The 18,396-nt window shown below is 43.1% G+C and overlaps 1 protein-coding gene across 2 annotated transcripts; it reads left to right on the top strand.

Annotated features, from left to right (window-relative positions):
- Positions 1-975: 975 nt before the first annotated feature.
- Positions 976-17,227, top strand: LOC106608653 (coronin-1B). Of its 2 annotated transcripts, none has more exons than XM_014206734.2 (11): positions 976-1,128; positions 2,519-2,724; positions 3,386-3,508; positions 3,847-3,976; positions 8,774-8,955; positions 11,541-11,660; positions 13,509-13,613; positions 13,732-13,877; positions 14,108-14,165; positions 14,369-14,701; positions 15,244-17,227. In XM_014206734.2, exons 2-11 carry the CDS (start codon positions 2,521-2,523, stop codon positions 15,364-15,366), a joined length of 1,524 nt encoding a protein of 507 aa, XP_014062209.1. In that variant the 5' UTR covers positions 976-1,128; positions 2,519-2,520; the 3' UTR covers positions 15,367-17,227. The 2 variants fall into 2 exon arrangements, with proteins under 2 accessions (XP_014062209.1, XP_014062210.1); XM_014206735.2 differs by lacking the exon at positions 976-1,128 and adding an exon at positions 1,156-1,487.
- The last annotated feature ends 1,169 nt before the right edge of the window (positions 17,228-18,396 follow it).

The following is an 18,396-nucleotide window of genomic DNA, read 5'->3' as shown; positions in this document are numbered from 1 at the left end:
TTAAACAGCTTGGAAAATTCCAGAAAATTATTTCATGGCTTTAGAATCTTCTGATAGGCTAATTGACATCATTCGAGTCAATAGGAGGTGCATCTGTGGATGTATTTCAAGGCCTACCTTCAAACGCAGTGCCTCTTTGCTTGACATCATGAGAAAATCAAAAGAAGTCAGCCATGACCTCAGAAAGAAAATGTAAACTTCTGAATTCAACTGTACATTAATTATTAATTTCGGTTGCCTATCCTGACATGAAGTTTGTTCTATAGAAAGTATTTGACTCTAGCCACAAAATTAAGGAAATTAGAACCCCCCTGCTAGCGTCAAATACATTCTGTGACACGTCAGAGTCAAATACTTTCTATAGAACAAACTTTTCGTCAGGATAGGCAACCGAAATTAATAATTAATGTGTGTTATATTAAACATAGAGGAGGGAGTAAAATGTAGGCAAGCAATAAACACTTCAGAACAACTACTAGTCGAATAAGAGATGGGAGAGATGACGAATTTTGTCAAAGAGATTTATAGACTAATACACTTCAAATAAATAGCCAAACCGAAAACTGCAGACATTACTCGTGCCTCCCCCCGCGGTAAATCCGACACAAAAAAATTATAATTTAACGAAGTTTAACGTGATCAGTGATCTCAATTTGCAAGCAAGTCGCAGCAATGAAGAATTGAGTGCGTGCGCGTTAACGCGAAAGGGGGGGGGGGATTCTGGCAGGGGGAGATTTTCGCCACAACACCTGTACCCCATCTATATATTCTCGTTATTGTTATTTCAGTCACATGAGTACATGTATGGCCTGATAAATGCTTCTGATGTGGTTCAAAATATATATATATTTTTGCTGCCGTCATGTAATGCCAACGTTGACAGAATACGTCACTTACACACATATTTCCAACACTTGTTTGGCATTTCAGGTAGTACAGTAGGCCTTTGTTTTTAGTGCAGCAAGCCAATCCAATAGAATACTGTTGAGAAATGCGATGGATACAACAACGCTACATCCACTATATCCTGCCAGGGGCGGAAGTCTGGAAGTCTGTTCCAAACAGTAATCATTCCAACACAGAGTGTGAAGTGTCAGCATCTCTCCCGTCGCACGCCCATAATTCCCGGTAACCATTCCCTTGTTGTCTACATTTTCATTTACCAATGTTTTGACGCGTTTTACATGTTTGTTCATTTTAAATATTGCACCACAGATACGCATTTTTTAACCAACTAGGTGGAAATTAATTTTGCAACAGGATTGTGCGCCGCGCGTCTTTATTTTTCTTGAGCGCTAATCATCGCTTGTGTTTATCCATCTACAACAATTATTCCCTGCCATTGTGGTAGGTCGGCTGTGTAGCCGTCTCTCAGACATAGCAAAGGATTAAGTTACTGCTGGTGACGGATTATTCTATTCGCTTCCTCTTGTCACGTTCTAGTCTTCGGCCTTTATCTTTTCCAATTGAAGTTGCCTGAAATCGAGGTAGAGTAACTGAACAAAAATGTCAGTTTTGTTTAACTAAAACTCCTTGCTATTGTATAGTCGAAGTAAAATCTCCTAAAACCTCACATTGTCGAATCGCTTCTCCAAGTAGGGCAGGCTACTTTTAGGCTATTTGTTACATTCTCTTAGTTGTATTTTGTGTCCTTTTATTTTGATATTTTCTGACCCACCTTTTCCATTAATGTTGATGCTAATAATGTGCGTTGTGCATCTACAGTATTTGCTAACTACACCTACCACTCCCAGTGACAATCTTACATTCAAATGATCTGGATGCAAGCCAAGCCAACATTTCTCACTATCATGTTGTTGTAGGCTACATTGTTAGGTTAGATGTAACACATGTTAACACCCTTGTTTAGATGGATACTGTATCGTCAGCTATAAAGCATTGAGTGGCACCCCCTCCCCTCTGTAGTTGTCTCTCTCTAGCTGCCAACCCCTCCCCAAATGTTCTTCTTAGAACTGACTGACTCACATTATTGGAGAATTTGGCTGTTGCACATTATTTACTTACTTATCCCCAGCCTCATTAAATGTTACTGACTAACTGAATATACATTTATTTATTGGTTAGTGCCATATTGTGTACCCCAATCAGCTCGTATTGAGCTGATAGGGGTTTCACAGAGACAGGACGAGACAATTTGTTTCATAGGCTTGACTCTTGACATTGTAGCCTCCTTGAGGATGTTCTTAAAAGAACATGGCTCAAAAAGTTTTGGAACTCATAGGCACGTGGTAGCTGGTAGGCCTATTAGTACTGACTCGCAAGAAGCAAAACTACCACCACCAGAATTCTGATGAATTCTAATCGCTACTTGCATGCGAGTGTCTCAATATGTATTTGATGTGGTAGATATATTGGAACCATGGTACATTTCTCACCTGTGGTGTGGCTGCATAGGCTAGCTACATCATTACAAGTTGAGGATAAAAACCTCCACATCGATTTGTCATGTTGTTGCTTAGGGTGCATTATGGTTAACAAGTAATATCTCTCTCGTCAGTCATGTCGTTCCGAAGAGGCGTGGTCAGACAGAGCAAGTTCAGGCACGTTTTCGCCCAGGCTTGGAAGGCTGAGCACTGCATCGATGATGTCCGAGTGTCCCGCGTCACATGGGACGGGCCCCTCTGCGCTGTGAACCCCAAATTCACCGCAGTCATCATTGAATCAGGCGGAGGAGGGGCCTTCCTCGTCCTGCCACTCAACAAGGTTTGTACTTGCCCACTTAAGCATCCAACCTCTCTCAGATTGAGGATAAGCATCGGTTCAATACCCTAAAGGTGTTTATGGGCAATTCCATGGTAATGGTATTATGCTGAGACTCAGCATAATCATTTTTCACTTTAAAATATATACCAAACAAAAACCATTGATTTCAAAGTTTAACAAACCATAGAACTCAGAACATTTGACAAAAACACATTGAGGAAGAACTCTGAAGAACTCTGCACCAACAAAGTTTAGAATAAAACTGAGGGCGATTTTACCTTAATTCTGTTACCAAACTTGCATCTGCACAGTTTTTCCAGTAAATGTTTTTGTTTATTTTTTATTGACCATGTAAATTGTTCAAAGTAGTCATTGTGCATAGAGTTCAATGGTTTGTTAAACTTTGAAATCTTGGCTTTTGTTTGACATTTTAAAGTGAACGCGTAATTCCGTTGCCATGGAATTGCTCTTACTCGGCTGACGTTACTGGATGGGTTGTAGCAATATGTCGGCAACTCAGTCTTCCTGACCCACTGATTTTCATGTAAAACAGTGCTTTTCGGTTGGTGAGTAAGTACTATTGAGATCTACCTTGGAGGTTGTGACTTATCTGATGATGAATTGTCACCAGGCCCACCTTACACCTGCTTCTCTCCCACAGAGTGGCAGGATTGACCAGGCCACTCCCACGGTGTGTGGACACGCGGCCCCGGTGCTGGACGTCCAGTGGTGTCCTCATGACGACAACATCATCGCCAGTGCCTCGGAGGACTGCACCGTAAAGGTGAGTGATGGGAACGTAGCTGCCCTCTAAAAAAGCAGCATAAGCAGATCACAGTAGTCTGTGATGACACTTTCAACCCTTGTCCAGATCTTTGCTTAGATTTAGGCGGATTGCTGGATGATAGTTATGTGTTCATTAAGGAGACATAGCAGATGTCCTATTATATGATGGCATTATGTTGGCCTTGTGATATATGTTCTACTATCCAGAGGGAATATCTGTGTTGAGAATGCTGCAGATGCTGTCATTGGTTAGGCCTGTAGAATTGAAACAAAGGTTCAGTTGTATGCTCTACTCCTGTTACAAAGTGTTGTCATTGGTTGTATTGTCTATGACAGGTTTGGGAGGTCCCTGATGGAGGGCTGACTGGGCCAATGACAGAGCCTGTAGTGACACTGGAGGGCCACAGCAAACGAGTGGGGATCCTGGCCTGGCACCCGACAGCCTTCAACATCCTCCTAACTGCAGGTAATCTCACCTATCTGCACCTCGTTGTCTCACGTCGGATAGTGTGATCATAATGCCATGGCCGTCTGAGAGGACAACACATGGCAGAGGACAATGTCTGCACCTCAAGTAGTCTGTCTTTGGACTATCCAACCCACTAGCGATGCCTCTTGTATCAATGAATGTGATTGGTAAAAGGCAAGGAAAGGTAGACATGGTAGGGGCACAATTGGATCCCCAGGTCCATGATAATGTGAGACCTCTTATGTTAGGATTTTTCTGAGAAAGAAGAACTGAGTGTTTTAAGAGGGAAGTGTTGCATGTAGTCTCGCTCACACCTGGAAATGTAGACATAATGATAGTGTTAGGACACAGTTTGGTCACGAGTCAGGGTAGCATGTAGCTAGCTAGTTAGCCACCCATGTGTCGAACATTGGACCCTGTGTGATTGCCAGAGAAGGCTAACATGTAGCAGTCAATGTAAATGGGGAGAGTCTAAGGACAGATCTAAATGTACTGGAGAGGTGTTACATGACAAACAGTTCAATTCCAAATTCATTATACAAGCTAGGAATTGAGTTTCCTTCCCTTGCAATTAACAGCATGTGATTATTATTTGACTCTGCTGGTCATCTATGAACGTTTGAACATCTTGAAGAACGATCTGGCCTTAATGGCCATGTACTCTTATAATCTCTACCCGGCACAGCCAAAAGAAGACTGGCCACCCCTCAGAGCCTGGTTCTTCTCTAGGTTTCTTCCAAGGTTCCTGCCTTTTTAGGGAGTTTTTCCTAGCCACCGTGCTTCTACTTCTGCATAGCTTGCTGTTTGGTATTTTAGGCTGGGTTTCTGTATAAGCACTTTGTGACATCTGCTGACGTAAAAAGGGCTTTATAAATACATTTGATGTGGTTTGCGAGTTTTAAAGGAGACTGTGGTTAAGGTTAACATGACACTAAACAGTTTAAGAGGTCGTGGGAAGGTTTCAAATGTTCGAATAAAAACAAACATGAGCTAGCGCACACCCAGAGAGAATTATTTTATGTAGAGGTGCTGACTAATGGCGGATAAACTAGCACTTTGAGTTTGAAAGGATACAATGGGGGTGAAGTGCAGACTGTCAGCTTTAATTTGAGGGTATTTTCATATGTATCGGCTGAACCGTTTAGAAATGACAGCACCTTTTGTACACAGTCCCCCCATTTTAAGGTACTACAAGTATTTGTTGAATTGGCTTCACAGATGTGTCGTTAGGCAGGTGTATTCATTTGTGTCGTTAGTGAATGTAGGAGAGCTGTTGATGAATAGTATTGATTCTAGACTTTATTGCCTTTGGAGGTTGTTGTTGGGGTGTGACGACATGAGGAAGACAGCAGTGTCGATGTAAATGAAGCTGGCCGTCATAAGGCTGAAAATCAATCAATCAGGAACATTGCAAAAACCCTGGACATACCCAAGTCAACAGTTTGGTTCATCATTAACAAGAAAAAAACAACCGGTGAACTCAATTATGTCAAAAGACCCGGTAGACTGAGGAAAATCACTGTAGTGGAGAATTCTCCGGAGAATTCTCTCTATGGTGAAGAAAACCCCCTGACAACATCCCAACAGATCAAAACACTCTCCTGGATGCATGTGTAGATGTTTCAAAGTCTACCATACATAGAAGACTACACCAGCAGGACTACAGAGGTTACACTACAAGATGCAAACCACTGATAAGCCTGAAGAACAGAAAGGCGAGATTACAGTTAGCTAAAAAGCACCTAAAAGAGCCCCAAGAGTTCTGGAAAAAGTATTGTGGACAGATGAGACAAAGATTATCATGTACCAGAGTGATGGAAAGAGGAAAGTGCAGAGAAAAAATGCCCATGGCAGCCATACATGCCCATGATCCCATGATCCAAAGCATACCACCTCATCTGTGAAACATGTTGGAGGGGGTGTTATGGCTTGGGCCTGTATAGCTGCCAGTGGAACAGGCTCACTTGTCTTCATCGATGATGTGACTGCAGACAGAAGTAGAACAATGAATTCTGAAGTCTACAGAAATATTGTATCTGCTCAGATAAAACCAAATGCCTCAAACTCATTGGATGGCACTTCATCACGCAACAAGACAATGACCCTAAACATACTGCTAGAGCAACGAAGGGGTTTTTTGATAGCCAAAAAGTGGAAAATCCTTGACTGGCTGAGTAAATCACCGGAACAGAATCCAATTGAACATGCATTTTACATGCTGAAGAGGAGACTGAAGGCAATAAGTCCCCGAAACAAGCAAGAACTGAAGATGCCTGCAGTACAGGCCTGGCAGAGCATCACCAGGGAAGATACCCAGCGTCTGGTGATGTCGATGCATCGCAGACTTCAAGCAGTCATTGCATGCAAAGGATATGCGACCAAATATTAACAATGATTACTTTATTCTACATTATGTTAAACTGTCCAACGTTTTTTGATGCCCGAAAATGGGAGGGACTATGTACAAAAGCTTCTATAATTTCTAAAAGGTTTGTCCGATATGTATGAAAATACCCTCAAATTAAAGCTGACAGTCTGCACTTCACCCTCATTGTCATTGTGTCCTTTCAAACTCAGTGCTAGAGTACAGAACCAAAACAATGGTCACTGTCCAATGAATTATGGTGCTCACTGTGTATGTATATATATGTGTGTATACATGCATGCATGCATACAGTGGGGAGAACAAGTATTTGATACACTGCCGATTTTGCAGGTTTTCCTACTTACAAAGCATGTAGAGGTCTGTAATTTTATATCATAGGTACACTTCAACTGTGAGAGACGGAATCTAAAACAAAAATCCAGAAAATCACATTGTATGATTTCTAAGTAATTAATTTGCATTTTATTGCAGGACATAAGTATTTGATCACCTACCAACCAGTAAGAATTCCGGCTCTCACAGACCTGTTAGTTTTTCTTTAAGAAGCCCTCCTGTTCTCCACTCATTACCTGTATTAATTGCACATGTTTGAACTCGTTACCTGTATAAAAGACACCTGTCCACACACTCAATCAAACAGACTCCAACCTCTCCAAAATGGCCAAGACCAGAGAGCTGTGTAAGGACATCAGGGATAAAATTGTAGACCTGCACAAGGCTGGGATGGGCTACAGGACAATAGGCAAGCAGCTTGGTGAGAAGGCAACAACTGTCGGCGCAATTATTAGAAAATGGAAGAAGTTCAAGATGACGGTCAATCACCCTTGGTCTGGGGCTCCATGCAAGATCTCACCTCGTGGGGCATCAATGATCATGAGGAAGGTGAGGGATCAGCCCAGAACTACACGGCAGGACCTGGTCAATGACCTGAAGAGAGCTGGGACCACAGTCTCAAAGAAAACCATTAGTAACACATTACGCCGTCATGGATTAAAATCCTGCAGCGCACGCAAGGTCCCCCTGCTCACGCCAGCGCATGTCCAGGCCCGTCTGAAGTTTGCCAATGACCATCTGGATGATCCAGAGGAGGAATGGGAGAAGGTCATGTGGTCTGATGAGACAAAAATAGAGCTTTTTGGTCTAAACTCCACTCGCCATGTTTGGAGGAAGAAGGATGAGTACAACCCCAACCCCAAGAACACCATCCCAACCGTGAAGCATGGAGGTGGAAACATCATTCTTTGGGGATGCTTTTCTGCAAAGGGGACAGGACGACTGCACCGTATTAAGGGGAGGATGGATTGGGGCCATGTATCGCGAGATCTTGGCCAACAACCTCCTTCCCTCAGTAAGAGCATTGAAGATGGGTCGTGGCCGGGTCTTCCAGCATGACAATGACACGAAACACACAGCCAGGGCAACTAAGGAGTGGCTCCGTAAGAAGCATCTCAAGGTCCTGGAGTGGCCTAGCCAGCCTCCAGACCTGAACCCAATAGAAAATCTTTGGAGGGAGCTGAAAGTCCGTATTGCCCAGCGACAGCCCCGAAACCTGAAGGATCTGGAGAAGGTCTGTATGGAGGAGTGGGCCAAAATCCCTGCTGCAGTGTGTGCAAACCTGGTCAAGAACTACAGGAAACGTATGATCTCTGTAATTGCAAACCAAGGTTTCTCTACCAAATATTAAGTTCTGCTTTTCTGATGTATCAAATACTTGTCATGCAATAAAATGCAAATTATTTACTTAAAAATCATACAATGTGATTTTTCAGGATTATTGTTTTAGATTCCGTCTCTCACAGTTGAAGTGTACCTTTGATAAAAATTACAGACCTCTACATGCTTTGTAAGTAGGAAACACTGCCGATTTTGCAGGTTATCAAATACTTGTTCTCCCCACTGTATATCACACACACACACACACACACACACACAAACTCTTTTTCAGGTGACCCTGAAGAAAGCACAGTGATGCCGAAACGTTGGTGATTTACCCAATAAATTACTGCGACTCAATTTTTTTATAGCTTAAGATTTAAATGTTGAAAGCAATTTGGTTGTCTGCATTACTTAGGGTGTTATGTCTGTATTATGACTATTTGCATGCTTTTCATATACATTTGATTGTATCCATATGACATTTGTATTTAGGTTTTAGTTGTCTACAAGTACAGAACTCCTACACACAATTTTACTTCTGCACTTTTATTGTGGTTGACGTCTTGGTAAACTGAGATTGGTAGTGTGCATGTTTAACCCTCTTCTGTAAACACCTGTTTTGAATGTTGCATCGCTTTTCTCCTTTCTTGTCTCTCTCTCGCTCTCTCTGTGTCTTTGTCTCTCTCTGTATGTATCTCTCTCTTTGTGTGTATGTGTGGCTCTCTCCCCTCTGTCTACTCTCTCTCTCTCAGGCTGTGATAACCTGGTGTGTGTGTGGGACGTGGGCACCGGGGAGCTGGTCTACCAGATAGCCGATGCCCACCCCGACCTGATCTACAGCGTGAGCTGGAACCGGGAGGGCAGTGCCATCTGCACCGTGTGCAAGGACAAGGCGTTGCGTGTCATCGACCCACGACGGGGCACCGTCCTCAAGGTGAGTCCTGTCTGTCCTATGTCGTATGACACACCCATGCAAATGAATGGAAAGAAGTCATAAGAGATTTGGATATAATGACGAGATATCTACAGTTGAAGTCAGAAGTTTACATGCACCTTAGCCAAATACCTTTTAAACTCAGTTTTTCACAATTCCTGACATTTAATCCTAGTAAAAATTCCCTGTTTTAGGTCAGTTAGTAACGCCACTTTATTTTAAGACTGAAATGTCAGAATAATAGTATAGAGAATGATTTATTTCAGCTTTTCTTTTATCATATTCCCAGTGGGTCAGACGTTTACATACACTCAATTAGTATTTGGTAGCATTGCCTTTTTAAATTGTTTAACTTGGGACAAATGTTTCGGGTTGACTTCCACAAGCTTACCACAATAAGTTGGGTGAATTTTGGCCCATTCCTCCTGACAGAGCTGGTGTAACTGAGTCAGATTTGTAGGCCTCCTTGCTTGCACAAACTTTTTCAGTTCTGCACACAAATGACCTACAGGTTGAGGTTAGGGCTTTGTGATGGCCACTCCAATACCTTGACTTTGTTGTCCTTAAGCCATTTTGCCACAACTTTGGAAGTATGCTTGGGGTCAATGTCCATTTGGAAGACCCATTTGCGACTAAGGTTTAACTTCCTGACTGATGTCTTGAGATGTTGCTTCAATATATCAACATAATTTTTCTTCCTCATGATGCCATCTATTTTGTGAAGTGCACCAGTCCCTCCTGCAGCAAAGCACCCCCACAACATGATGCTGCCACTCCCATGCTTCACGGTTGGGATGGTGTTCTTCGGCTTGCAAGCGTCCCCCTTTTTCCTCCAAACATAACGATGGTCATTATGGCCAAACAGTTAGATTTTTGTTTCATCAGACCAGAGGATATTTCTCCAAGAAGTACAGTCTTTGTCCCCATGTGCAGTTGCAAACCGTAGTCTGGCTTTTTTTTTATGGTGGTTTTGGAGCAGTGGCTTCTTGGTCTTTTACATTTTCATTTTAGACATTAGCAGACGCTCTTATCCAGAGCGACTTACAGTAGTGAATACATTTCATAATTTTTTTTTTTTTTCCGTACTTCCTTGCTGAGCGGCCTTTCAGGTTATGTCGATATAGGACTCGTTTTACTGTGGATATTGGTACTTTTGTACCTGTTTCCTCCAGCATCTTCACAAGGTCCTTTGCTGTTCTGGGATTGATTTGCACTTTTCGCACCAAAGTACGTTCATCTCTAGGAGACAGAACGCATCTCCTTCCTGAGAGGTATGACGGCAGTGTGGTCCCATGGTGTTTATACTTGCGTACTATTGTTTGTACAAATGAACATAGTACCTTCAGGCGTTTGGAAATTGCTCCCAAGGATCAACCAGACTTGTGGAGGTCTACAAATTTTTTTCTGAGGTCTTAGCTGATTTCTTTTCATTTTCCCATGATGTCAAGCAAAGAGGCACTGAGTTTGAAGATTAGGCCTTGAAATACAGCCACAGGTACACCTCCTATTGACTCAAATGATGTCAATTAGCCTATCATAAGCTTCTAAAGCCATGACATCACTTTCTGGATTTTTCCAAGCTGTTTAAAGGCACTGTCAGCTTAATGTATATAAACTTCTGACCCACTGGAATTGTGATACAGTGAATTATAAGTGAAATAATCTGTCTGTAAACAGTTGTTGGGAAAATTACTTGTCATGCACAAAGTAATGTCTTAACCGACTTGCCAAAACTATAGTTTGTTAATAACAAGAAATTTGTGGAGTGGTTGAAAAATGAGTTTTTTTTAATAACTCCAACCTAAGTTTATGTAAACGTCTGAATTCAACTGTAAATCTCCATTTTAAAAACGGGATTTGTTGTCCACAGAGCGGAACGGTGGGCTGTCGAGCTCCTGCCTATTCCTCTCTTTGGATTGATGGATGCATTTAGTTTAATTTAATCCTTTTTTGAATATTAGAATTTGGGGTGTTAATGTCAACCGGCCTGTATTCATTGGACAGAGATGCTATGCTACTAGCCACATGTCATGAATATGCATCGCCATCTCAAGACAATTCTGATAGAAAAAGAAAAAATAATTTGCCGGGATGTCACGGGTCCTACTTATATCAGTACGCTCGTAACAACCTAAGTATTATGAAACTTCAATTAGATCAAATAAACCTCACGTAGCAAATAAGCCATTACATTTTTTTGTTATTGACCAAATATGACACTCTCATTGACTTCCATACCAAAACTCCTCGCTTGGTGAGCGAAATAAATTAAATAAATCTTTCTGGAGAAGACAGATTTTTTTCAACCCAGCTGTCCCTCTCGCTTCACCTTTTCCTCTGGTCTTTAAGTACCAATAACAAGCAATACAACTTTATTATCCTTCAAGGGGAAAGTAACCAACACAAAGTGGACTGTAACACACAAACTCTCCACTGCTTAAGAAAATATCCTTCTTATCAAAGAAAATTGGATTCAGCCAAATCCCCCAAATACTGTGTATTGTATAAGTTTGTATGAACTCTACCTTCTGTACTAGTGGCTTTTGACATTGACTCTACCTACCACCTGTTGCTGTGTGTCTCAGGTGAAAGAGAAGGTCCACGATGGCACCAGGCCCATGAGGGCCGTGTTCCTCTCCGACGGGAAGATCCTGACCACGGGATTCAGCCGCATGAGTGAAAGGCAGCTGGCCTTGTGGGATACGGTACGGTGGCTGGATGGGCACATTTCATATACACTGAGTATACCAAACATTAGGAACACTTCCCTAATATTGAGTTGCGCAACCCCCCCCCACCCCCCCCTTTGGTCTCAGAAGAGCCTAAATTGGTGCATGGACTGTTTTGACACAAGGTGTCGAAGGCGTTCCACAGGGATGCTGCCCCATGTTGACTCCAATGCTTCCCACAGTTGTCAAGTTGGCTGGATGTCCTTTGGGTGGTGGATCATTCTTGATACACAGGAAACTGGAGTTTGGAAAAACCCAGCAGTGTTGCAGCTCTTGACACAAACCGGTGCACCTAGCACCTACTACCATACTCTGTTCAAGGACACTTAAATATTTTGTCTTGCCCGTTCACCCTCTGAAGGGCAAGACAATACACAATCCATGTCTCAATTGTCTCAAGGCCTGGAAATCCTTCTTTAACCGGTCTCCTCCCCTTCTACACTGATTTTGAAGAGACATCAATAGGGATCATAGCTTTCACCTGGTCAGTCTATGTCATGGAAATGTGTTCAATGTTTTGTACACAGTGTACATGACCTTGAGTCTTATGGGAGTGTATGGTGGAGGTGAGTGTTGTGCTGCGGTGTCATAACAGTACCGTTCAGGTCAGCCCTGTTTATTTTCCCTTGCCGCAGCACCTAGGGGTTCACTACACACACTGACCAAGTAGTGGGAGCTAAGTAAACACTAACTGTAGACAGTGGAATCTTCATAGTGCCTTGGAAAGGTAGCCAGATCAACTGGTTCAGCTGCTACATGTTCAGCCAGGCACAGCAGTGACGTACATTATCAGCATGAGGTCGAGTAGATTCAAATGCAAGCTCATAGTTTTAAGTTTTATTAGTCGTAAGGGATACATACAGATGGTATACACAGTCCAACAATCTCGACAATGCAACGACAATAATAAATAATTAAAGATAAGAATACATACATAAAGTAAATGTTTCAGTACAATAGAATAAACATTTTAGCGTAAGTATAATACAGGAAGGAACAATTTATGTTCCAATTTTTACACATGTATCAGGGAAGGGGTAGTGGGGGGGACTTTTAATTTTGCAGTATTAGCAATAGTAAATAAGTGGTAGCAGCAAGTGTGTGTGAATGAGTAAGTGATTGCACTCAGACCTCATGCTCAGATACAGTCTGCTTGACGGTAAGGGAGTGAACACCATGTGGCTGGGGTGTGTGGGGTCCTTGATGCTGCAGGACTTCCTCAGGCACCATTTCAACTAGATGTCCTGGATGGCTGGGAACACTGCCCCAGTGATGTATTAGGTCCTCTTCACCCCCTGCTGGAGGGCCTTGCGGTCGTGGACAGAGCAATTCCTGTACCAGGCCGTGATGCAACCGGTCAAAACGCTCTCGATGGTGCAGCGGTAGTATTTGGAGAGAACCCGGGGTGGTGTTGGTCCATGTCAAGGAACTTAAAAATGCTGACTGTTTCTACTGCACTCACGTTGATGTTGTTTGGTGGCTTGTTCCCTCCTCTGCTTCCTGAAGTCAACAATCAACTCCTTTGTTTTGTTGACGTTGAGTGAGAGGTTAATGTCCTGGCACCACAATGCTAGTTATTTTACCTCCTGATAGGTTGACTCGTTGTTGGTATCAGGCCTACCACCGTGGTGTCGTCAGCAAACTTGATGATGGAGTTGGTATCGTGCAAAGGCACACAGTCGTGGGTAAACGGAGAGTGAGGACACACCCCCGGGGGGCACCTGTGTTAAGTCAGTGTGGAGGAAGTGTTGTTGCCAATCCTCGAGGGAACAATAGGATTCGAATGCTGTAGTCAATGAACAGTATTTGGTATTTGTGTTGCAGAATGATATGTCTGAGCCAATGGCAGTGCAGGAGATGGACACCAGTAATGGTGTTCTCCTTCCCTACTACGATCCTGACACTAACATGGTCTACCTGTGTGGAAAGGTACAGTACAACCATTTCCTACAACACTTTCAACAAATTCTGCTGGCGGAATATGATCAGATTAGAAAATCCCCCTCTGGATGTTTGGTTCAGTCCCGTTTCTGTTGATCACTCTCAGGGGGACTGCACCATCCGGTACTTTGAGGTGACGGACGAGTCGCCTTACGTCCATTTCCTCAGCCTGTACAGCAGCAAAGAGCCCCAGCGAGGAGCAGGATTTCTCAGCAAGAGGGGCGTGGACGTCAACAAGTGTGAGATCGCCAGGTGAACAGATTTTTCAGCACGTCCTCATGGTTGTTAGTTGAATTCTTCCTCTGTGTATTTGCTTCCTTTGTTTTCTCTTTCACCCCTCTCTCCCTCCTACATTCCCCCTTTCATTCCCTCCCACTGTAATGAATTTCTATCTCGTCTTTCATTGTCACTTTTTCATTCATTCATTCACTCTCTCTCTTTCTTTGATTTAATCTATGTCTCCTCTCTTTCTCATATTGCAGGTTCTACAAATTGCATGAGAGGAAAGTAGAGCCCATTTCTATGACGGTACCACGGAAGGTAAGCCATGCATTTCGAAACAAAGCCATTTGAAGTAACACATTTTTGGACTAAGGCCGTATTCCAATAGCCATACTAGCATCCCACTTAGAATCCATGCCCAAAACATGACGTTCTACTAAGTGGCATGTCAATGTGGATATTGGAACAGAGAGTTTTACTCAAACCTCCATCTCCCCCTCCCCTCTCTCTTGCCTCCTCAGTCAGACCTGTTCCAGGGGGACCTGTACCCGGACACTGCCGGTGTGGAGCCCTCACTCCTGGCCGAGGATTGGATCGCTGGGCAGGACGCGGCGCCCCTGCTAGTCTCTCTGAGCGGGGGCTATGCTGGCACCCCCTCCAAGCACCGGGACAAGCTCAGGAACAAGCCCAAGCTGCTGTCGCAGGTCTCCGGGACAGATTCTTCCACAGTCCCCCGGCAGGCCGCCTCGCCCACGGCAACCGCCACCGCCAGTGAAATGGAGAGTGAGGGGGTGGTGCAGCAGAGGGTCACTCGAGCAGAAGGAGAAGGAGCATCCGATAGGGCGAGAAGAGAGGTGAGAATGGAGTTTGGTTATACGTGGGTATGGTAGTAAGCATAGCAGGGGTGTATTCACCAGGACACACTGTAGCCACTTTAATAAACGGATCACTAGTCACTTTAATAATGCCACTTTAATAATATTTACATATCTTGCATTACTCATCCCATATGTATATACTGTATTTTATACCATCTATTGCATCTTGCCTATGCCGCTCATCCGTGTATTTATATGTACATATTCTTATTCCATTCCTTAGATGTTTGTGTATTAGGTAGTTGTTGTGGAATTGTTAGATATTGCTGCACTTTCGGAACTAGAAGCATTTCGCTACACTCGCAATAACATCTGCTAACCATGTGTATGTGACGAATTGATTTGGGATTTAGCAAAACATTTTGTAACGAGAGTTTCTTATTGCTCAAGTTTAGGTTGTCTCCCTTAGAGAAGTAAGTATGAGTATGGAGGTAGAAGTGCCAGAAAAGTGACGATTTAGGATGTCATCATGTGTGTGACTGCATTCTCCCTCTTCACCTCCATCTCCCCTGCTCCAGGAGGAGGTGCTGAGTGAGGTGCTAGCGGAGGTGAGGGCCCTCCGTTCGGTGGTCTTGGCCCAGGGCCAGAGGATCGAGCTGCTGGAGAGGCAGCTGGTCCGCATCGAGGACGGGGATGTCTGATTGGCCGATGGGGCATCACCACTACACCCAAAGGGCATTCTTACTAAAACTCCATAGACCATAGCCTTACTAGAATCAACAGCAGTACCCTAAGCTGAGTGGGAGGATGTAGTGAAGTGTAGCTCCGTGACTAACTGTGTATATCACAGAGGGGCTGAGAATAAGGTGAGCTGTTATAGTGAAGTTGTGCTGTGGGTGAATCTAAATAGTGTTTCCTTGTTCCCTTGCATCCTCTCCCCTCGCCTTCTCAAAACACATTGGAGGACAAGGTCAGAGGTTCCTCCCCTCGGACCTTCTCTTCCAATGGGTTTTGAGAAGGAAGAGGGAACAAGGAAACACAATTGAGATGCACCCTACAACTCTTTAGATGCTGCTTCAGTTAGATGGCAGGTGATATAGGATGAATGGAGATCATCTGTATAAAACATCCATACTGCAGTAAGACATGTCACCGGATTTTTTGAAAGAGCATCGATGGTGACAGTATTTGAAGGTGTATCACTTCAGAACTTAAGACATGCGGAATCAATCATAGCCTACTCACGAATCCTTATGACATCTGGCACAAAGGTCTATGTTAATTTGGTACATTTTGCAAAATGGCACATCAGTATACATTGTGTGTATGTGTGTACACCCTCAATAAATGTTACCAAGTAGATTGCCAGATCATTTACGGTTGCTGTGTTCATTGAAGCACTCGCATTGTGAATCCATTAGGGATTGTTTCATCAGGTAGTTACAGCTGCTAATCATGTCATATCAAATGTGATACTCCATTATTGATACTTATACATTTGTACATGTATGGCTTTATACATTGGCTTTATACATTACCATCATAGGAAGCGATTACTCTACAATCAGACCATTGGTATTATCAATATAATTGTATATGCGCTATACTGTTTACAAAATTGCACTGGTTCATTGCGATTGGATAAGTTGTATTGAATTGTGCTGTACAGCGCCTATATTGACATATAAAGAAAAACAGATTGGTCAATTTCCAAATAATGTTGGTTTTGATATGAAGCGCTTTTTCTTACAAATTATGTGAAGGACGTGAGTTGGAGGTAGCTTAAAAACATTACTATCATATATGTTGTTAATCTCTTTTTGGGCGATTTTTGTAATCATTTTTTTCAACCTTAGAAGGTAACACTTAATTTGTGCTCTCCAACTTAAGTTGTCTTAGGTGAATGCAGCAACATGCAGTATCATTTGTCACAAAGGGTTATAAACTCCAATGACAGCTTATAACAGAGTTCAAGTTAAGTGTTACCTCAATGTGTTCCAAGCAGAACGAACATAATATGATACCATTAAAACCATAGCAGTTCTATGAGTGTCACGAGGCACAGAACTTTAAAACGTTATAATGATTTTTTTTTTTTACTGTGAATGATGTAATCCAAGCCAGTAGAACCTACTAGACTAATGTAGCAGCAGCTGCTGTGTTTCTATTGGAAGATGGGAAAGAAAGGGCATACGATGCTCGACTGTTGGACGGAACTGACAAATAATAGTTCACTATGATACATTTAAAAAAAATTGCATTTATCAGCAGTTTATACCTCATCCCTTTTGCAGCCTTGGGTACTGTTCACATATAGTCTGGTCCCAGATCTGCTTAAGGCTGTATTGTCGACAATGACTACAGGAGTTGGCGAGACAGCACAAACAGTTCTGGGACCAGGTTAGTTCACATCGGGCTCATGTGTTTGTTTTATTTACTTGAGTAATATTTCTGTATGCTCTGTCATAATACACATCATGTTATGTGTGTGGTTGTGAACCAATAGAGGATGAAAATGACACTCCACTGTGCAAATCTTCCAATAAACACTCCTTTCTCTTTTGCATTGTACAACAGGCACTTAATTACCCTCACTGGTCATGTGACAGGAAGTCATAGCTGTCATTGAAACGATTTAGTAAGCCAGTGTACTAACATACACACAACAAAATAGGAAAGTAAACAAACGGGGAATATGTTCTACCAGTAGTACAATTATTTCGTTTCATAGCAAACGTATATCCTAGTGATTATCATCTTGTGTTATCAAATTTTATTAGTCACATGCACCGAACACAACAGGTGTAGACCTTACAGTAGAATGCTTACTTACGAGCCACCAACCAACAATGCAGTTTCAAAAAATACGGACAAGAATAAGAGAGAAAAGTAACAAGTAATTAAAGAGCAGCAGAAAAAACACAATAGTGAGATTATATACATGGGGGTACCGTTACAGAGTCAATGTGCGGGTGCACAGGTTAGTTGAAGTGACTATGCATAGATGATGACAACAGAGAGTAGCAGCGGTGTAAGGGGGGGGGGGGGGTGTAATGCAAATAGTCTGGGTAGCCATTTGAGTAGATGTTCAGGAGTCTTATGGCTTGGGGGTAGAAGCTGTTTAGAATCCTCTTGGACCTAGACTTGGCGCTCTGGTACCGCTTGCAGTGAGGTAGCAAAGAGAACAGTCTATGACTAGGGTGTCTGGGGTCTTTTACAATTCCTGGTATAGAGGTCCTGGATGGCAGGAAGCTTGTCCCCAGTGATGTACTGGGCCATTCGCACCACCCTCTGTAGTGCCTTGCGATCGGAAGCTGAGCAATTTCCATACCAGGCAGTGATGCAACCAGTCAGGATGCTCTCTGGTGCAGCTTTAGAACCTTTTGAGGATCTGAGGACCCATGACAAATCTTTTCAGTCTCCTGAGGGGAATAGGTTTTGTCGTGCGCTCTTCATGACTGTCTTGGTGTGCTTGGACCATGTTAGTTTGTTGGTGATGTGGACACCAAGGAACTTGAAGCGCTCAACCTGCTCCACTGTAGCCCCGTCGATGAGAATGGGGGCGTGCTCGGTCCTCTTTTTCCTGTAGTCCACAAGCACCTCCTTTGTCTTGATCACATTGACGGAGAGGTTGTTGTCCTGGCACCACAGGGCCAGGTCTCTGACCTCCTCCCTATAGGGTGTCTCGTTATTGTTGGTGATCAGGCCTACCACTGTTGTGTCATCGGCAA

The sequence above is a fragment of the Salmo salar genome, chromosome ssa07 (assembly GCF_905237065.1).
Source record: "Salmo salar chromosome ssa07, Ssal_v3.1, whole genome shotgun sequence".
NCBI classification, from domain to species: Eukaryota; Metazoa; Chordata; class Actinopteri; order Salmoniformes; family Salmonidae; genus Salmo; species Salmo salar.
Note: the sequence above shows the minus strand (reverse complement) of the source record. Positions and strands in the feature narration are given on the sequence as shown.